This window comes from Triturus cristatus, chromosome 8, assembly GCF_964204655.1.
Source record: "Triturus cristatus chromosome 8, aTriCri1.1, whole genome shotgun sequence".
Taxonomy (NCBI): domain Eukaryota; kingdom Metazoa; phylum Chordata; class Amphibia; order Caudata; family Salamandridae; genus Triturus; species Triturus cristatus.
The window spans coordinates 1,279,192,631-1,279,214,679 of record NC_140591.1 but is presented as its reverse complement, the minus strand read 5'-3'; the positions used below and the strand labels follow the sequence as shown (position 1 = coordinate 1,279,214,679).

General features: G+C 47.1%; 1 protein-coding gene across 11 annotated transcripts in view; it reads right to left on the bottom strand.

Moving 5' to 3' along the window:
• Window positions 1-22,049, bottom strand: part of POU1F1 (POU class 1 homeobox 1) — a 126,736-nt gene that overhangs the window by 87,262 nt on the left and 17,425 nt on the right. Inside the window, exon 1 of one of the 11 annotated variants that reach the window (XM_085623010.1) lies at window positions 10,329-10,494. The exons of the other annotated variants lie outside the window; for them this stretch is intronic. Coding sequence (XP_085479136.1) covers window positions 10,329-10,470 — 142 coding nt within the window. The 5' untranslated portion in view covers window positions 10,471-10,494. Of the gene's footprint in view, window positions 1-10,328; window positions 10,495-22,049 lie in introns of those variants that run through there. 11 annotated transcript variants of the gene reach the window in all.

The window sequence follows — 22,049 nt, the reverse complement described above, 5'->3', positions numbered from 1 at the left end:
GGAGACTGGGAGGGAGGGAGAGGGTGGGAGACAGAGGGAGGGAGGGAGACGGAGGGAGAGGGAGGGAGACAGAGGGAGGGAGAGGGAGGGAGACAGAGGGAGGGAGACAGAGGGAGAGAGAGGGAGAGAGAAAGAGGGAGAGGGAGGGAGGCAGAAGGAGAGGGAGGGAGACAGAGGGAGAGGGAGGGAGAGAGAGGGCGGGAGACGGAGGGAGGGAGAGAGACAGGGAGAGATAGAGGGAGAGGGAGGGAGACAGAGGGAGGGAAACAGAGGAAGGGAGAGAGACAGGGAGAGATAGAGGGAGGGAGAGAGACAGGGAGAGATAGAGGGAGGGAGAGAGACAGGGAGAGATAGAGGGAGGGAGACAGAGACAGAAGGAGGGAGACAGAGAGACGGAGGGAGGGAGATGGAGGGAGACAGAGGGTGACGGAGGGAGTTGGAGGGAGACAGAGGGAGAGAGATAGAGGGAGAGGGAGGGAGAGAGACAGAGGGAGGGAGACAGGGAGGGAGACGGAGGGAGGGAGACAGGGAGGGAGAGGGAGAGATAGGGAGAGAGACAGAGGGAGATGGAGGGAGACGGAGGGAGGGAGATGGAGGGAGGGAGACGGAGGGAGGGAGGGAGACGGAGGGAGGGAGACGGAGGGAGGGAGATGGAGGGAGGGAGACGGAGGGAGACAGAGGGAGATGGAGACAGAGGGAGGGAGACAGAGGGAGAGAGACAGAGGGAGAGGGAGGGAGAGAGACAGAGGGAGGTGGAGGGAGATGGAGGGTGACGGAGGGAGGGAGACGGAGGGAGAGAGGGAGACGGAGGGAGGGAGACAGAGGGGGACAGAGAGAGGGAGGGAGACGGAGGGAGAGGGAGGGAGACAGAGAGAGACGTAGGGAGGGAGACAGAGAGAGAGACGGAGGGAGGGAGACGGAGGGAGGGAGGAAGAGGGAGGGAGGGAGACGGAGGGGGAGGGAGAGGGAGGGAGGGAGACGGAGGGGGAGGGAGGGAGACGGAGGGAGACTGGGAGGGAGGGAGAGGGTGGGAGACAGAGGGAGGGAGGGAGACGGAGGGAGAGGGAGGGAGACAGAGGGAGGGAGAGGGAGGGAGACAGAGGGAGGGAGACAGAGGGAGAGAGAGGGAGAGAGAAAGAGGGAGAGGGAGGGAGGCAGAGGGAGAGGGAGGGAGACAGAGGGAGAGGGAGGGAGAGAGAGGGCGGGAGACGGAGGGAGGGAGAGAGACAGGGAGAGATAGAGGGAGAGGGAGGGAGACAGGGGGAGGGAAACGGAGGAAGGGAGAGAGACAGGGAGAGATAGAGGGAGGGAGAGAGACAGGGAGAGATAGAGGGAGGGAGAGAGACAGGGAGAGATAGAGGGAGGGAGACAGAGACAGAAGGAGGGAGACAGAGAGACGGAGGGTGGGAGATGGAGGGAGACAGAGGGTGACGGAGGGAGTTGGAGGGAGACAGAGGGAGAGAAATAGAGGGAGAGGGAGGGAGAGAGACAGAGGGAGGGAGACAGGGAGGGAGACGGAGGGAGGGAGACAGGGAGGGAGAGGGAGAGATAGGGAGAGAGACAGAGGGAGATGGAGGGAGACGGAGGGAGGGAGATGGAGGGAGGGAGACGGAGGGAGGGAGGGAGACGGAGGGAGGGAGACGGAGGGAGGGAGATGGAGGGAGGGAGACGGAGGGAGGGAGGGAGACGGAGGGAGGGAGACGGAGGAAGAGGGAGGGAGACGGAGGGAGAGGGAGGGAGAGGGAGGGAGACAGGGAGACGGAGGGTGACAGGGAGGGAGAGAGACAGAGGGAGGGAGAGGGAGACAGGGATGGCGACAGAGGGAGGGCGACGGAGGGAGGAGGGCGACGGAGGGAGGGAGACAGGGAGGGAGAGGGAGAGAGAGGGAGAGAGACAGAGGGAGACGGAGGGAGGGAGAGAGACAGGGAGAGATGGAGGGAGACGGAGGGAGGGAGATGGAGGGAGGGAGACGGAGGGAGGTAGGGAGACGGAGGGAGGGAGACGGAGGGAGGGAGACAGAGGAAGAGGGAGGGAGACGGAGGGAGAGGGAGGGAGACAGGGAGACGGAGGGTGACAGGGAGGGAGAGAGACAGAGGGAGGGAGACAGGGAGGGCGACAGAGGGAGGGTGACAGAGGGAGGAGGGCGACGGAGGGAGGAGGGCGACGGAGGGAGGAGGGCGACGGGGGGAGGAGGGCGACGGGGGGAGGAGGGCGACGGGGGGAGGAGGGCGACGGGGGGAGGAGGGCAACGGGGGGAGGAGGGAGACGGGGGGAGGGCGACGGGGGAGAGAGAGACGGGGAGAGAGAGACGGGGGAGAGAGAGACGGGGGAGAGAGGGAGGGGGAGGGAGAGGAGAGGGGAGGGAGGGAGAGGGAGAGAGAGAGAGAGAGGTGTGTATACCGGGTCTGGTGGCTCAGTGAATGAAGGCATCTGCTGCAGGGACCTGTGTTCAACCTCATGGTCACAATTCTTTTTTGCTTTAGCCTCGCCCCTCCCCCTCTGACCCCACCCCCACCGATGCGGCCCTCGGCCAAAAACAACACTGTAAATTTGGCCCCCGAGAGAAAGTTTGTGAGTACCCATGGTCTAGGCTGTGAAATTATCCATTAATGATGGCCTCTGTGGATGAATTTGAGTGCACCTGCCTGTTGTAAAATCATGATATTTTGCCATGTTGATAGCATCAAATCAATCTGTGCATCCTGTATTCAATAACTTAAAAATATAACACTGCAAAGGAAAATGTTTTAGAACCCAGTTGCATTTTGCATTCATGAAACTGAAAATTTAAACTGCTGTTTGATCTCCACGGCTGTTCTTTGGCTTTTTCTTTTACCTCTTTCCTGTACTCACAAACATGTCTGTCCATCAATTTGTATCTTGCATTAATTCAGTCTCGATAATAAATCGTAGGCAAGAAAGGAAAAAGGGCAGGGGAACTCATATTTTGTATAAAATTGATGGAGCAACTTCGATTTATTTTTGTTCACTTACATTTACCCTTCATTATCAGGTTTTCTTTGTGTTTTAGGATTCTGATTGCTGGTTTAATTGAAAATATGTATTCACTCATTTCTATTGCTCCTTAATTCCCAGTTGTGTGTGGTATTACGATTTAATTGTTGACATGTTTTACACCCTCGCAAACAATCGCAGCCTGTCCCTTACCAGATATGTTTATGTACTCGTGAATAAAAAAATGCAGGCACTGCTTGAGAACACAGGAGTAAATGACTTCATATAACATTCTAGTAAACTATTCATCAGTTCACTGGCTCAGAAGAGCGTTGTGACCCCCACATCCCCTTTCCAGGAACCATCATCATAGACAGAGAAGATATTCCCTTCAGGCAATGCGAAGTCACTGACCCTATTTGTCCCACTGGGAGGGAGTATGGAGGTGGCTAGATCTTGTGACCAACCCCCACATAATGAATCCATAAAAAGCAAAAACTGCTGCAAATCTATTCTGAATTTTTGCTTGAAACTATTTGAAAAATAGCTTGACAGCCTCACTGAAAATGTGTGCCAGAATCAAGTGGAGATATGCGGCGTGGTGGCCAATTTAGAAGTAAATATACAGACACATTTTTGCTTTCATTGACTCAGAGAGCCTTTGAGGAAACTGAAAATATATACGTGAGGTCATTGGTACAGTGTGAATTGAAAAGATTAGTCAGGCTGAAATAAGTTAATGCGACAGAGTGGGGGGAGGGAATGAATTGGAATCATTACCTAGCCTTCTTGGATTTTAAGGTTGCTTTTGATGTTGTGAATTGCTACAATCTCTTTTCCACCCTAGAGGAATCGGGTGCACAATCAAGACCTTGTAGAGATTGCCCACATCCTTCATACTAGCAATTATGCAAGAATGTGTTATGATGTACACACTGAAGATTTCCCTGTGGTACAAAGTGTATGTCATGGATGTATTTTGGACCCAAAACACTTTTGTCAATGACCTGCAGTGTCAGAAAGCTACTGTTTCCCGAATTAAAGTCTGTGCTGTGTCTTTTCTGTTAAAATGCACATGACAAGGATTTGCATGCAAGAAATGAGAATAGCCTATCTGGATTAACTAATGATTTAGTTCTCTTGTCAGAAACAACTTTCTATTAAACTACCTATTATGGAAACTAGCAAACTCCCCAACTGTACATTTATGAGAGAAGATGGATCAGTACAGAGGTTGGGTGATTTGATCATATAGGAATCTGTTTTTATTTGACTGAATGATAGGAAGGAATCACGAAAAGTACTTTTCATTTAGGCCCCTTATGCTCTGTGCTGAGCTTCTTCAGTATCCCCCTTTAAGCTTGAGCCAATAATGCCATATTCTGCTGCACTAAATTCACCTTTTGAAATAGTCAATGAATGAGCTACAGGGATTAGTCTGATAAGATCTGGTATTCGTGAAAGTGCAAGTCTGCTACCATCGCTGTTTAAAATAGAGCGAGTTTTTAAAAGCTAGGAGCATATTTACAAGCCCCTATTGCCACCGGAGCGTCACTTTTTTTTGTGACGCTCGGGTGGCATTCTCGGCATTTCCTATATTTACAAGGTGGCGCTAATCCACTGAACGTGGCTTAACACCACCTTGTAAATATGCCCCTTTCCGCCTCAGTCCTCTGCAGCATATGGGCGTGCAATGGGTACTGCTGTGGGCCTTTGACCACAACACCCATTGCTTTTTGACGCCGCCCCAGATTTACAAGGCTGAGGCAGTGCCATAAACTAACGCCATGGATTGCCGGGCGTTAGAATGGCGACACAAGGAGAGGAGAAATTATTAATTTCTCCTTGTTTTTTGATCTTTCAATATGTGCTGCATTCTGCAGCACACAAAGAAAGAGCAAATCGCCATTATTGATTGTTTATGTGCAGGAAGGTGTCCTCTCATGTACATAAACAATTGCCCCTGCCGAGCAGGCACCATTGCTACATGGTGGCAGGGTGTCTGCGCTAATGCTAGGCAGATTTTTTTGCACCAGCGCTAGGGGAAACACGGGAGTGCGCCGTATTCTTGTGAATACAGTACATAACTGTACATAAATGTGTGGGGAGAAATGGGATCATGACAGAATTATGGGAGGCAGAGAGTGAAAAATAAATCAGGACTGAGGGAGCAGAGAGTTGGTTGGTGCAGAGACACGAGTGGTCCAAGGTGAAAAAAAGAGCAGTTATGCTTGAGGGTGGTCTGTAAGTGGTCTTGACAGAAAGCAACTAACAAATAAGGAATGTATCTTACAAAATCGGATTTTTTTCTAATGAATCTATACTTTTCATGTCACCAACACTGTATTCTACAGCTTTAAAAAGTAAAACAAATGTACCGTTTTCCCCATCTTTACTGGTTGACCCACTCAAGAAAGCTCCATACCCATCAACAATTATTATTTACATTGACCTGCAAACATAAAGTTCCACATAAAACAAATCTGTTTAATATCAAAGGGAGGGAAATAGCCCATGAAGAAATTAAAGTAAATACCAGACTGCATAGGGACTTTCGTAAAAATACGAGCACTATTTTAATTTAATATAATACACTGATTTGTTATTTAAATATTTAATTACATTATTTTATTTAATATAATATTAAAATGAACCTCCCCAGGTTAACAGCACTACAGCTAAATTCCACGTCATGCCTGACCTGTAAACTTCTCTCCAAGTACACATCAATAAGCCTACAATTTTAACTTCCAGATCCCCGCTTCCTTCTAACAGGCCTGATAAAACAGGCTCCTTTATCTTTACAGGACATTCGGAGTCGAGGCACATGGCACCAACAAACATTGGAGAAGCCCAAACACCTGGCCTTACCAAGCAAAAGCAATGGTTATTATGATATATATATTTTTTTTTATTGCAAGTGAATGTCACAAAAAGAAAAAAGAAAAAACAAGAAAATATGCCACTGCCTAAGTTAGGCAGACATGTAGAGTAAAAGCTGTAAATAATAAAAATAACCAAGGCATTTCATTTGAATAGAACAGTATGTGCGTTTCCAAGGAAGCAGGTTTACTTAGAATAGATGCAGAAATCGTTTTTAACTTAAATGCACCTCAAAGGAAATATGAAATTTACTAGCACAAACAAAATATACTATTGGCTCTGAATTACTGTAACCTGAAGGCATAGTTTAAAACACAAGAATGACTAAAAACTAAAATATATAAAGTGAACTTTGTGGGTGGATTTGCATATGCGGTCAGGCAAATGGCTGCCCCTCACAACATAAAATAGCCGCTGACTGAAGTGGTCTGAACCTTTGCTCCATTTACTGAGGTGGGTGGAAGCAATCTGTGAATAACACTTGAGCAGGCCAAACGACTGACTCAAAGCCCCTCAATGTATGTATAGATCTATATATTTTTTTACTTTTTTGATTACATGAGGGTGGGGTGAAGGCAAAAGCCACCTATAGGTCAGACCTAAAATCACAGTGGTGTGCTGTGCATTAAAGATATTTCTTCCAAACCCCAATTGATACTCAATGCAACACTTATGTAGGTAACCCATGGCACAGGAGTACTAACTGCATAGTACTGACAAAGAAATCACAACGGAGGAACCCAAACCTATGTATTCAGTTGATCAAGCGGCATCTTCTTTCAGATAATTATAGATGTACTTTTGAAAAACTACAGTGGACTTGGATTCATTTACTCAAATACTACCCACGTGGAAAACAATACTCTAATTGGGTTCAAAATGCATAACCGATCCAAACTCACTTGAAAAGGTCACATGGCCAAAGTAAAACATTAAGTGCAAAAAGCGACAGGGCTCCAAAACTAAACATGACAGCTTTGAACTAAAAAAAGCAAAGGTGTTTCCAGAGGTGCACCTTAGTGTCTAGTGTTTCTAATGTGCACCTCTGCAGCATCTAAGGTGATGAGCATGGGCACCTTACTTACTCAGTTTACAGCCTTTGAAGGGGTAAAAGAGTTCGGTATAGACCTCGCTATTCTAGTCTAGGTGCTCTCTGCAGTCACTGTCAATCAATAGACGCACCAGTACCAGGCCTTTGATGTATGTCTGCCAGGGCCATTGGAATTATGTGATTGTGCAGCCACAGTGTTTTCCACATAACTATGGATCTGTCGCATTTGCCACATAATCCATCTGTTGCATAATCTGCATTAAAAAAAAATAGATCTAGCTCAAACGGCTCAAAGGTTAGTACAAATGCAGCGAATTGTGTTGCCAGGTAGCGGAAGGCTTTTAGCAAAGGTGGACGAGCCAACTAGCTGTTGCTTATTGCTGTATTTGGGTCCAAACGTGTACTAAAGAGGTGGCGCCTTTGCCCAGATAGTGTTAACCTGTGCAAAAATGGCAAATTAATGAGGTATTAACATCACAAAATGAGCCACATTACGCCGCATGATTTGTCTTTTCTTGCTGCATAATTTCACCAATCCTGCCTCATATTTTGCCCCTCCCCTGCTGCATAATTCCAGTGGCCCTGATGTCAGCTTTTAAAATTGCATGTTTTTACCAGTGATGAACTGATGGGGGCATCCATTTGCATTCTTAAACTGTGAATACCTGTTTGCAGAATAGGGATTGTGCCTCTCTTCAAACCCATGATATTGACACTTATAGAGTTTTAATCAGTATAAAATACTAGCATTCAATACTAAGAAGTATTAACTATAGATTTTGGGGCATATTTGCAAGCCCCTTTCGCCACCGGTGCGTCACTGACGGCACAGTGTGGTGCTCCATATTTATAAGGACACGAAAAGCCACCCTGCGTGACTTTTCGTGTCCTTGTAAACATGGCCCCCTTTTACACAGCACTTTGCTGTGGGTGTTCCCATGCAATACCCATGGATTCTACCGCATTCGCAGATTTCCAATGTTTCGTAAACCTGGGAATGTATCAGAATCCTACGCCTCTCCAGGGGAGGCATAGGAAGGCGCAACAAGGAGAAATATTTTTTATTTCTCCTCATCTCCTCCTCTTCCTATGTGTGATGCATTCTGCAGCACACATAGAAATACGAAAACACCTCTTGTGATTGTTTTTGTGCAGGAAGGTATCCCTTCTTGCACAAAAACAATTATCCCCACTACGCAGGAGCAAGGGTGCCTGTGTTGGTGCATGGCATCCAATTGTGCGCTGGTGCATGGCATCCAATTGTGCACTAGTGCAGGGGAGAGTTTAGGGATATGACATATTGTTATAAATATGATGCATCCCTTTGCTTCGTAAGTAACGCATCGCGGTGCAGCCATATGGCTTGCGCCACCGAGCTGTGTTACTTCCTTGTAAATATGTCCCTTTAAGTACTGGGGTGTTCATATATAATATGATTCTCCAGCGTAAGCTGTTTTTTGAGCTTTACAAAGCACAGTGTGATAAGGGTCGTAGTGATATAACCAGTGTGTTCAATTGATTCATTTCAAATTGTTGCTTCCAATCCATGGTCTAATATTGATGCAAACCAATGGATAAGGGCACTTCCCAAAATTCAAGTGTTCACTAATGAGGCCGATTCACCACAATCCCTGGGGTTGCGGATATGGCATCATGCACCCTTTGATCCCTCTTGGCTTCACAGTGTGGTACAGTTGCCCTTCAGCATCCTTTTTAGCTGCTTTTTGGGCAGTGAGAAGAGCAATGAGAACAAATGACTGAAAGAAATGATGGTTAAAGGAATCCTGTTTACTTTCTGTTCCTACAGCTGCCTTCATGACCCCAAAGATCTGGGGTAACACGGGCAGTGCCATTAGTACCAACCCTAATTAATGTCCAGGTATTTTCTTACACCCATCCATATAAAAGGTTGTGGTGAATTTTGAACATGAGAACACGGATGCACAGTCCTTTGATGATGTAGCGGGAGTCACTCGTGTATGTATCCCTCTCTTTTACCCACATCCTGTGCCCAGACATGCACGAGGACAGCAGTCGCTATTGACGCATCCTGGATGGAGAAATGTGTACCCCGCATGCCACGGATGACTCAAAAGTGCTCCGCGACACATCTATTCGCCTACTGCCAAAATGGGAGCAACGAAATTGACGTGGCCAAATCATAAAATGACAAATTCACAGGTGTTCTAACTTTAAAAGTTAAATATACTCCCTAAAATACAAAATATTTACTCTTTCACAAAAAGTTCAAAAGAATTGATGATAAAAGTTAGAAGTCGCTGTATTTTGAAGAAGATGAACACATTAGCCTTTATGAAGGTGCCATTGAAACATTGGGCCAAGCACTCTATGGCGGGTAAAGAAACCCATGTCATCAACGTTTTCAATCTATTCTAATCTTGCTCCTAACTTCTCACTTCTTTGGAGAAAGACAATATTGTGGGTTGATTGCAATGCATCTGTTTATATTTGGAAAGTATGCCTTGTTATAGAAACCCGAAAATCAGAATTAATTACATTCGTGGTGCAAATTGTTCCCCTCTACCTTAATATGACTTTTAGTTTGAAAATGCTTTAAATACACGCAGATTAGGTTCGTTCTTTGGACCATCTTTGCATTCCAGGTTGGGCACAGATGAGACTGTTTCCAACCTCTCCCAACTATACACCATGTTTAGTAGCTTTATGAACTTTTTCAAAGAAGGTTGCTGGTCAGATAACTAACTCTCTGTTGAGTGACTAATATTATCTGACATTTCACCTGCACAACGAGTACAAAAGATGTGCTTTTCAAGACCACATAGTGTATGATGCCAGAAATTGATTGTCAGAATGTCTTCTGACAAAAATATCAAATCCCAAATACTGTTTACAAAAACATCAAAACAGTGAAGTTAATCATAGAAAATCTAGACCCAAAGGGGGATATTTACCACACATTATTTATGTCAGATGATAGTTCAATACGAGACATTCTGACAATAACCACAAGTTGCGTTCTCTCCACAAAAGAGGATGTGGCTTAGCGCCTAGAGAGTCTCGGCTGCCGCTCAACAACCTGTGACTTTGTGCAAATCACTTATTCTCCCCCGTACCTAAGAAATGAATGTGTCGGTCTGTAACGCAACTGGTCTCATGTAAAGCGCTCTGATACCTTCGGGTCTAGTTCACGCTATACAAAACTCACAAAAAAGTAGATCCATTTTTCGGAGGCACACATTAATTTTCTAAAAAAATGAAATACAATAAAAGCTGTCTTCTCTCAGTCTGCAGCTCTCATTTCTTGCAGCACTTTACTTAAAACCACTCACCTTCCAGGACTATGGGCGTTGTTGGGCTGCGCCGGCCTTTCTCGTGGGTACCCTGAGGGCGCGCGCCTACCACTATAGTAGTGTTAGTACTGAAACGCGAAAAGAGGAATGTTAGTAAGGTACGGTACCTGTCGGCACGACATTGGAGGGGTGGTTGGAAGCGGGCAGGTATTCCACCGTGCCGGGGTGCATTCGCAGAGGCAGAGCGGAGGGGGAGTCAGAGTTCAGGGAGACGAAAGGGTCGGTAGTAACGAAAGCCTGGAAACTCATTCCCTCCGCAGGAAGAAAGAAGGAAGGAAAGGTAAAGCGCGGTCCTAGACTCTGCCCACGGTGAGCTGGGAGTGATGGATGGCTTCGCAGGAGGATCGCTCGGCCCTTTTCACTTGCATATAAACATCATGGGACTGACTGCAGGGCTCGCGCAGGTCGTGTGCAGGTATTTATACTGCTCGGAAATCCCATGATCCATGTTAATGTGCCTTTCCCAGGAGTATTGCTGTATCAACACAGCGCCCACTCCCTTCCACCCAAACACAATTCCCGTCCAATCTGAGCGGAAGAAAGGGGAAACCTGAGAGCACGGGCAACAATGTCCCTAAGCCGGGCCTTGGCGTCTGCCCTGTGGAAATCTGGACAAGAAATCATTCGAAAGGGAGTCCAGCAAGTAAAGTGAAAATAGAGCATCTTTAACAAGCAACACCTGTTAGCTGAGACATGGATTAGTCAGCTTACCTGGCCAATGAGGTGAGAGGATTCCAAACAAAACGAATCCACTGAGAAAGAAAACAAGCAGCGAAATGTACATTTCCATCACTACCTATATTGTAGACTAGAGTGAAAGCGACAGTATACATGAATAGGAAAATAAACCTCCAAGCCACTGATCATAGAAAAACAACTAAAATAATAGACAGACAATTAGATAAATAGATGGATGGATGGATGAATGGATGGACGGATGGGTGGATGGATGGACGGATAGATGGGCGGTTGGGGTTGATGGATGGATGGATGGCTGACACATCATGGGATCAATCTGTTATATCATACTGCCCAAAACTGTGGACCGTTTCAAGTTTCTTTATTTTGCATAGTTAATTAAAAACCTTTGCAATATTAACATTTAAAAGGAAAAGAGATATAGACAAATATTCAATATGATTGCATCATCCATTACCACCTTTTTGAGCGCTATATTGTGGAAGAAATATCTTCAAGTAAAAACAGTTAAAACCCAAGATAGAAAAATACAGTACAGCTTAAAATCGGTGGGCCCGATTCACAGAACTAATTTAGGACAAAATCCTAAACTTACTACCATTTTGGTATTCACAGAAGGCACTTACTCATTTTGGTATTCATAGAAGGCACTTACTCATTTTGGTATTCACAGAAGGCACTTACTCATTTCGGCATTCACAGAAGTTAGGAGTCCTAACTTTAGGACTCCTAAATGCGTTCTGTGAATACCGAAAGTCTTAAAGTTAGGATTTTTCTTAGTTTAGGAGTCCTAAAGTGAGAAAAATACTAACTTTAAGACTTTCGGTATTCACAGAAGGCATTTAGGAGTCCTAAAGTTAGGACTCCTAACTTCTGTGAATACCGAAATGAGTAACTGCCTTCTGTGAATACCAAAATGAGTAAGTGCCTTCTGTGAATACCAAAATGGTAGTAAGTTTAGGATTTTGTCCTAAATTAGTTCTGTGAATCGGGCCCAAAGTTAATAATAGTGGCATTAGTGAATGTCATTAGTTCACTAGGTAAGTGCACAACAGTCACAGATTTTTTTATTTTTTTAGCTACAACCAGACTTGCCCATAGACCAGTATCGTATTGTGTATGTTGTTCTAATTCTCTGTACTTCTTGCGGACTTATTCACTAAAGTGCAGGTGATCCGTCCTTGGTATGGTCTACTCTAAGCAAAGACCTCTTCCCATCTACAGGACGTCATGCAGCATCAGAGCTTCATATTTGATTTATCAAATTTACGGCATTTTCTGCATTTTTTGTTTGTCCAGCATAAGGAATTTTACCAATCTACAGTTTAATTGTGTATTCTCTGGGTTTAGGCAGGCCAGCACTGCTTGCCTCCTGGTGTGAGTGCCTTTCTGCTTAAGGGGTACTTTTAGGAACTGTTGCCATTCTAGATGCAGTTCCTTGCATGAACAAATTAGATGTAATATATCTCCTTGCTGGGTGTTACACAGCCTGCACGTGTCTTGTGCTGTTGTCCTCAGCCATGGTGGAAGATGCTGAGCACACGGAAGAATCCCCAGTCTATGCTTTAGAAAGATCATTTTTATGGCTTTGGGATATCCCTGATTAAAAAATGTTTGTGGGGCAAGTGATTTGTAGGAGGTCAATGTCATCCAGGCATGTGATCTTTTTGAGAAGCTTGCCTTGTCCTCCACCAAGTAAATTTGTTTTATGCATTTCCAGACTAGTTTTTTAAAGGTTAGATAGCCAAGTTGCATGTCCCAGAGCCCCTTGAGTCTGGTAGATTCCAGGGCTAGCTTAAGGTAGCTTCTAGCTTAGGAGGTATCACTATGCTGGATGTCGTGCCACAACAGATGATTTAACGTGTTTGTGGCGGAGCTTCTGATCTTATGCCAGCAGATGACGTAAGAACCATGCCTTGCCAAGACTTGTTGTAGAAGACCGAACTCCAGCCTTATTTGAGCCGGTGAGGTGTAGGGCAGGAGGCAGAACATAGTTCTATACGCTTTGACCAGGGTGTTGTCCAGATCCTTAGCGTCTCTTCCCCGCATTGCCTCACTGCCATTGGTCAATCGAGGGGAGTAATTTGGCCTGGACTACCTTCAGAAGCGGGCTCAATGTCGGCCCCATCAATTTATTTGTAAGGTGTTTCATTGAAAGATATATCAGCAATCCTTTCCTTCTTATTTTCTCTCTCTGGCACTTAAATGACCCTTCCTTGTCGATTATGACTCCTAGATACTTGTACTCATGAGCTGGTTCAAGTTTAGTGCCGCCCAGAAACCAATTCCTCTGCAGTTTTTTTGTTGTTGTTTATTGTCATTGTTCGAGTCTTGCTCAGATTTATTTTTAAGTTGTTTTCTGTAGTGTAGTTCTGCATTTCCGTTAATAGATGTTGAAGCCCGACGTAAGTGTGACTAAGCAGAACTAAGTCTGCATCAAAGATTGGACAATGTTTTTCCTCCTAGCTTGGGTGAGTGGGAATTGCAGGCATCGAGCGCCTTTGGGAGGTCTGCCATGAATAGATTGAACAGGGTTGGTGCAAGCACACAACCCTGTTTCAGTCCTTTTGTTGTGGGGACTTTTGAGGAGAGGTGGGTACCGCTGCCTAGTTTCACCTGCACCCAGGTGTCTGTATGTAGAAGCAACAGAATGTTTAGGATAGGCTGATATGCCCCATTGCGCCAGTTTCCCCCCACAGTTTGCCCCTCTCTATGTTGTCGAAAGCAGCGCTAAAGTCGATGTAACATGGATGTAGAGGGGGGAACAACCTTTACAACGCAACTTTTACAACGCACTACACTTACAACGCATTTTTTACAACGCAAAATCCATTACAACGCACTACACTTACAACGCATGACACTACAACACATTTTTAAAAACTACCTTTACAACGCATTCCATTACAACGCCTACCATTACAACGCATAATATTACACTACACTATCCAACACTTACCCTACTGTTGCACCCCCTGGAGCTAGAATAGTAATTTTTACCCCTATACTATCCAACACTTACCCTACTGTTGCACCCCCTGGAGTTAGAATAGTAATTTTTACCCCTATACTATCCAACACTTACCCTACTGTTGCACCCCCTGGAGTTAGAATAGTAATTTTTACCCCTATACTATCCAACACTTACCCTACTGTTGCACCCCCTGGAGTTAGAATAGTAATTTTTACCCCTATACTATCCAACACTTACCCTACTGTTGCACCCCCTGGAGTTAGAATAGTAATTTTTACCCCTATACTATCCAACACTTACCCTACTGTTGCACCCCCTGGAGTTAGAATAGTAATTTTTACCCCTATACTATCCAACACTTACCCTACTGTTGCACCCCCTGGAGTTAGAATAGTAATTTTTACCCCTATACTATCCAACACTTACCCTACTGTTGCACCCCCTGGAGTTAGAATAGCAATTTTTACCCCTATACTATCCCACACTTACTCTACTGTTGCACCCCCTGGAGTTAGAATAGCAATTGTTACCCCTATACTATCCAACACTTACCCTACTGTTGCACCCCCTGGAGTTAGAATAGTAATTTTTACCCCTATACTATCCAACACTTACCCTACTGTTGCACCCCCTGGAGTTAGAATAGTAATTTTTACCCCTATACTATCCAACACTTACCCTACTGTTGCACCCCCTGGAGTTAGAATAGCAATTTTTACCCCTATACTATCCAACACTTACCCTACTGTTGCACCCCCTGGAGTTAGAATAGTAATTTTTACCCCTATACTATCCAACACTTACCCTACTGTTGCACCCCCTGGAGTTAGAAAAGTAATTTTTACCCCTATACTATCTAATACTTACCTTAAATGCAATTTACTATTATGCATTGTAATGGTATGCGTTGTAAAGGTAGTTTATAAAAATGCGTTGTAGTGTCATGAGTTGTAAGTGTAGTGCGTTGTAATGGATTTTGCGTTGTAAAAAATGCGTTGTAAGTGCATGCATTGTAAAAGTGTGCGTTGTAACGACATACATCCATGTAGAGGTAAGTTAGAGGGTTTTGCTGCGTCATTTAGTAAAGAGAGGGTGAGGATATTTGTTGATGTGCCGACCATTTTGCGAAACCGGTCTGATTCAGCGGTATTATCTGGTTTGCCTCTGCCCAGGATGTGAGCTCCTCTAGTATGATGCCCGCAAAGTATTTTGCTTCATTATCTATTAGAACAACTAGGCGGTAGTTACTAGGCTCGGCCTTATCTCCTTTTTTGTAAATTGACACAATTGTCGAGCCCTTCCAGGATTCGGGTATTCTGTTTAGCAGCCTGACTTCCAGAAAGAGAGGTTGCAGGATGTCAGCCCAGTCCTCCGTCTTTGCTTTGAATAGTGCAGGTGTATTGCCGTTTGGTCCCGGAGCTCCTTCTTTCCTCCCTTTGGCAATTTGCATTTTTATTAGGAGTGACAGGTGGCTGCTAATTTCGCATGATGGTATGTTTTCTGTGGCTGGCAACGTATGCTCCCTTATCTCAGTGGCACATGCTCCAGCTTGTTCTTCTGGTGGCCAGCTATTAAGAGTTTGTACTCCGGCGCCTCCCATTTGGATATTAAAATGAGTTGTAAGAAATTCCCCCCAGATTGCTTCCGAGATGTATGACGTGATGAGGGCGGATAATCCCATTCACGGTTTTCCAGAAGTGGGCACTGTCATTGCAATTTGTGTCATGTAAGAGTTTTGCCCAGGTTGCATTCTCTTGATCTCTGCTGATGTTCCATTTCAGTCTTTTGAGTGATGCCCTTTGGTCCTTCAAGAGTGATCGTACGCTGGCATTTCCCGGAAGTCTTCTCAGCCTGCGCAAAGTTGTATTTATTGTTTTTTTGAGGGACTTAAGCTGATCTCTCTGGCCTTTCGGAATTATGTTTTTTTGGCGTGATTTCTGTAAGTGGTCTTTTATGCAGAGAGAAGCTGCGTGTTGGTCTAGAAGTGAGGCAGTAAACTGTCCCCGATGGGCAATTGGGTCTTTTGGAGTATTTGGAGGAGTATTTATAGAGCGCGGCGTTCGCTCCGGAAGGAGCATCATGGCGCTGAAAATCCTTGAAAACAGGTCACAGAGAGAAAGGGGGAAGACTGAATACTTGAGATTTAAAAAGTTGGATTACAGCATCGGCCTGTGAATTTGTGTTGTTTACTGAGCATTTGATCCTTCTTAAATTGGAGGTGAAAATGGGCCCCAAGGCTAAGCCTGGCTTGAAAGATCTAGGTACCGTAGCTGTTAGCTGAAGTTCCTGTGAGCGATGATCACTATTCCCCTTGTCCCCCATTCTGAACCCAAGGATGTGTGGGAACAGAGAGAGGCTTGCAAAGGTGTAATCCAGTACGGAGCTTGTTGTTGCAGAATAGAATGAGTCAACTGGAGGGGAGTCATCAGGGAATCTGCTGTTTAGCACTCAGAGGTTTAGGTGTTCTAGATCATCTAGGAGGCGGCTTTTGAAGCATTTCTTCCTTCCATGCAGTGGGGCGCATTGTGTGGGGATGTTGAGGATTCCCGTTTGGATTGATACCTCCTCTCCTTCTGCTGCGCCAAAGAGATATTGGTTTAGGTCCCCTGCCAGGATGAACATTGGTGTTTCTCTCTGTTGCGTTCTTTGCCACCTGGTAAGTGAGCTTTTTTGAGTCTTTCACTTTACATTTGGGATGAACATATGTGTTGATTAGGCACACCTCCGTTTCTTTGGCCTGGAGGAAGATGGTAATTGTAACTACTATTGTTGCAGTTGAAGTCGAGCCCATGAGAGTTGCTGAAGGTATGCTCATCATGCATACGTAGGTGGCAAGCCCCCCAGAATGATGTCCAAATCTGCCACTCCTTGTCACTGGTGTAACGAAGCACATGTAGCCCTGAATGTGCTGAGGATCTGTGAGCCAGGTTTCTTGCAGCAAGATTATATCAAAAGTTCTAACATAGCTCAGGAAATCCGGGTCCTCTATTTTGTTGCTAAGCCATTGATGTTTCATTAGCATAGTCTCAATGGGGTCCCCTTTACTCTGCTGAGGCCGTCGTCCTGTGAGTAGCGTCAGTCCTCCACTGCGCGTGTAATTATAGTATGAGATATTACTTCCCTATTAAATCCTTGGCATGTGGAGGCGGCTGCCATCCATTGTGTTTCTTGTGGGTCCGGCTGGCTGCTAGCACTCTGTTGTCGAGATCTACCCGAGCTCCTCTAAGTACTCAGTTAGAGTATGCATGATGTATTTTTTGTCTAGGGCTTGTGTTGCTTTGTAACAATGGAAGTGTGTAGGCTGGTTTTTGAAAGGGAGAGATGTCAATACCCCAGTCTTGGAATGTGCCGAGTTCTGCTAGGATTGTCTCTGTAATCTTGCTTGAGTTCCGCGTTGCCTTTGTGGCCTCTGGTCTTTGAGGATTGGAAGTGTGTATTAACTCTATGGAGAGTAGATCCTTGGAGCTTATGCAGGTGAGATTTGGGATTGCCTTCATCAATCTTATAATATTACCTCGATTTAATGTATCCTGATGGCCCTTGGAAGTGTATAGAAGGTGGAATACCAAAGCCTGTGTTTCTTGCTGCCTGGTACTTGGTGTTTGTGTTGCCGGCAGATGTAAAGTTTCTGTGGCCATCGGTGCAGTTTGAAATATGAAGCTGGTTGCTTCTTTGGACTGGATTTTCACTTAATTACTTGATGTTCCTGCCGTAGAGTTTCTTGGGTTTGCCTTGGATGTTATCAACTTGGGGGGTATTTGTTTTAAGTCTTGCACGCTATCCTGAGCCCCTTTATCCGGGAATCTCCAGCTGGAGCAGTTGTTAGTTGGCGGAAGAGGCCAATTAGGCTCTCTAAGCGGTGTGTCCAGGTTTTGCCTGTCTTTCTTTCCAGTGCATCCTCTTTTGGGCCCGTTGCTTGAACTCATATTAGTGTCTTTGCACATTATTTCTGTCGGCCTTGGGGCCCCAGAGTTGCCCGCCTCTCCACTTGACTGTTGGAGGGGTACAGGGTTATTGGATATGGCCCGTGTCTCTCCCCTCGGATCTTGACAGTGTGGTGATTGTTGACTGTGGCCTCTGTCAAGTTTATTTGTTAGGGGGATGGATGTAAAACCTTGTCTTTTACCTCTTTTGTATTCTATGCTAGCCCCTGATGGGATTCCTTGTCTATTCTCGACTCTAGTTTCCGCATGTGCCCTTGCTGCGTATGCCCGTGTTGGGTCGCCTCCTTGTTCCGGGGAATTGTTGGAGATATTCGGTGACTGTTGTGCTTGATTTGGAAAACTTGAATCACCTACGTTGATGTCCCATTTGTTGTGAGAGCCTGAGAAGATGGAGAAGTAGGCTGTTGTATTTATGGGGGGCTTCTGGTTACGCCTTTTCCTTTTCTGTTGGCGGCGTTGCTTGGCATTTAGTTTTGTTGCTTGTGCCTCTGCTAATTGGGCTTTTTCCAGTGTGCCGTGGGATCCTCCGTTGCCGGGCACTCCTGTCATCTCAGTGTTCTCATTTGAGTTGCCTGTGTGTGTATTACTGTTTGATTTATCGTTGATCATTCCCTCCGCGGTGTTGGGATTGCCCTGTCTTATTTGTGTTTCCCGCTTGTTAAACCTGGCACCATTGGCGTGGGTCTCCCTTCCATTTTTTGATGTTGCCTCGTGTTTTTGCTGGTTATAGATGCTTTGGGCACTGTGCCACATCTGTTCAGTGCCACAGTGCAAGTGCTCCCTATGGTAAATTGATGTATGGATTAGTGACTCCATAATTGGCTTGATTGGTTTACTTGTCAGACCCTAGTACAATGCACTGCCTGTGCCCAGGGCTTGTAACCAATGCTGCTTGTGGGCTTGCAGCACTGATCGTGCCACCCACCGGAGCAGCTTGTAAAGTGTGTCTCAGGTCTGCCACTGCAGAGCCTGTGTGCAGTCTGGTACTGCCATGCTGACTGGGCAAGTGCACCCATTTGCCAGTTCCTAAACCCTCCCTTTTATACATATTAGTCACCCCTATGGTAGGCCCAAGGGCAGGGTGCATTGTAGGTAAAAGGTAGGACATGCCCTGATGTGTGTGGCATGTCCTGATAGTGAATTACAGCCATTTTCGTTTTTCACTATTGCAAGGCTATCTGTTCTCCATAGGCCAGAATGGACAGTTTGATTATTACATTTTATAATCCTAACTGACTCAGGGAACATGGTAGAAATGTGAGTTTAGTATGCCTGAACTCAGAATGATAAAATACATCTTTTAGTGAAGTTGGTTTTAACATTCTGTGTTTGAAAATGTCACTTTTAGAAAGTAGGTATTTTCTTGTCTAACCATCCAAACCTGCCTCTGCTAAGCTGTGTATTCCTTTACTGGAGTTTGAGTGACAGGGCTGGGGGATTCCAGGAGACAGGGTGAGTCACCACAAGGCTGAATAGTGAGATCTGCATCTAAATGGGTGGGAGGTGTTGCACGTGGGACCTGAATAGGGCTGGGCCTTCCCTCCACAATGCTGGCTCCACCTCCTGTGGTGTGTCTGATGTCCCTGCCCTGCACTGTGAAAGGAAAGTAGGAGACATGTCAACAAAGTGCTCCAGGACTGACCAGAACTGGTTTGGACTAGGCAAAGGCCTCTCTGCCTTCAGAGAACAAAGAGAAACGTAGTATAAATATAGGGACCCAGACCCAAGAACTTTAGATCACTTCTGGGAATCAAGAAGAACCTTTGCTGAGCAGAAGAACCAGGAAGCTGAAGGAGAAGACTATCCCTGTGCTGTGTGTTTGGGGGTTGGCTTGCAGTGGATGCTTCATTACCAAAGAGAGGAGAAAAGGACTGAGTGTGCTTTCTATCAACTTGAAGAAGAATCTCCAAGGGCTTGAACTAAAGCTTGCCTCCTGCCTGAAGTCTCAGGGATACAAGACTTCATCAACCAGCTCCCCCCTGAATTCCCTTGCTGGGAATTGAAGTGCCTGCTGTTGTGCTAGGCCTTCTGAGAGACTGCGTGTCGCTGGGAGCGCAACGCAACAAAGAGAAGCGTGTCGCCGCCATAGCCGCTGTCCTCGCATCGCCGAAGAAGCGAGCTGCCGCTGTACTCATCGCATCGCCGAAGTGCGGCGCATCGCTGGAGAAGCGGGACGCTGCCACAGAGGTCATTGTCGCATCACCGGAGAAGCACGTCGCAGGGCCTGTCACGGCTCCAAAGATCATCGAGTCGCCGCACGGCCATCGGGCGTGCACGCATCACACCAACATTGTCGCATTATGGGGCGTGGCCAAGCACGGGCTGAAGATGGCCGTGTTGTGAGGAGGCTCCGCCTTCCTACCTAGCCCATGTCTATCCCGGACACAGATCTGTCATGCTCTTCGACGATATCTGCAATCGGAACACTAGCAGAGCCCATCCCGCTCGTTCCGAAGATTGTGGCGAGCCCAGAGGCAAAGATATCGTCCCGGGAGGCATCGGCCTCCAGAAGGACCGAGGGCCGGGACCCCCAGTGCTGCTCCTAGCCGGCGGCGAGGCTCCATCCGCCCCTCGGCGGCCCGGCGGTGGCGCGGCGTCACAGGAAACCGCGGCGGAGGTCCTGAAGTGGTGGCCGCCTATCGGAGACCTCTCTCACAGTGGCAGCGGCGGTGAAGACTGTGGAGCTGTGTTGGTACTGGAGGTGAGACGGGTGAATCGGAGCGAGGAGGGGAGCGCCGGCCGTGAGGCGGAAGATGGCGGCTGGGCGCCCCCTGCCTTGAGTGTTCCCCATTGCCTATTGTGGATGACTAGACCGGCCTCCGGGGGTGTAGCGGCCTGCATTAGTGGTGGGGGTGTATGCCCTATGTTGAGCGCCTCCCCCCCACTGGGAAGCCCTGGAAGAGACTCTCCCCTCCTGCGGCGGCATCACGAGAGCCCAACACGCCACCTTTGCGACACCTACACAGCCTGAAGGTGATTGGGCAGGGGCCGCTGTACCGCCAGCAATAAAACGCATGTGTGGAAACCCCTCACTCAGGGTGGAGATCGGTGAGTTGTGTGAGGCGTGGATTGGGGCCAACCCCCCCTCCTCCTGAAGGCATAGGATGGTATATAAACCCACGGGGGCCATCGGAGCTTTGATCAGTTTTGCCTTGCCAATGGCTGCACCTGTACCCGGCGAAGTGACTGCTGTATATTCTTGTGACCCCCAGTGCGGGGGGGGCCGGGGAGCAGTGACCCGAGAAGCCTGGGGGATCTCTGGGGCCGGAGGCTGCGACTGGAGCTGAGCCAAGTGAGTCGCATAGCTGAGGATTAGGTGGGCGCGCCGGCCATCAGGTGGTCATGGGTGGCCGCGCGTCCCCAACAGTGGCGCTGATCCTCTGTCTCTCCTGTATCTACTGGCTGTGTTTGTCCGCTTTGGGAACTGCTGCAACAAACCGGGTGACGCCTAGCCATCTCTTGAACGCTACTGGCGGGGGCGGGCTGGAGCAGGTCATGATGGAGTGCGTCAAGACGGCGGTGCTCCGTGGATCCAAAAATATGCAGTCCAACAAGCTGGACCGCTATACCGTCCCTAAAGAAGCGCAGCAGGCCCGGGCATCCGGGGACTCCGGACTTGGTGGACAGTACGAAGAGGAGCAAGAAATTTTGCCTAAGGACGTGATGGCCGCCATCACTGGAGCAAGACGCCCCTGGACACACTGGCTATAGACGTTAATCTCATTAGGGCAGATATGGGCAAACTAAACGAAAAGGTCAAACAGGTGGAACTCACGACAGCCAGCCTTGTGGACGATGTTTTACACCTTCAGGAGGCGGTCAAGGAACTGCTGACAACACAGAGAGCCACTGCAAGGTGGCACAGCTTCCCTTTGAGTGGGGGGTGTCTCAGGGACTCTTCAAGTAGCTGTGAGGCCAGCCATGCCTGTTGAATGTCTGTTAGGTAACGATCTGGAGAGATCCCCTTGGGCTAAGGTGGAGCGGAGAGCTCATTTAGAGATGTTGGATTTGCCTGAGTGGGCCTGTGTGACCACTCGGTCTATGGCAGCCAGTAAGGGTGTTCAAGAGGACCTGGAGCCTGAGAAAATGGCCCAGGTGCCTGCCTTAAAGAGAAGAGGTAGGGGCGTGGGAAACCGGCCCCTGAGATTCCCACGGCCCAGGAGGAGGCGGACCCTGAGGGGGATGCCCTGGAGCCTACCGGGGAAGAGATT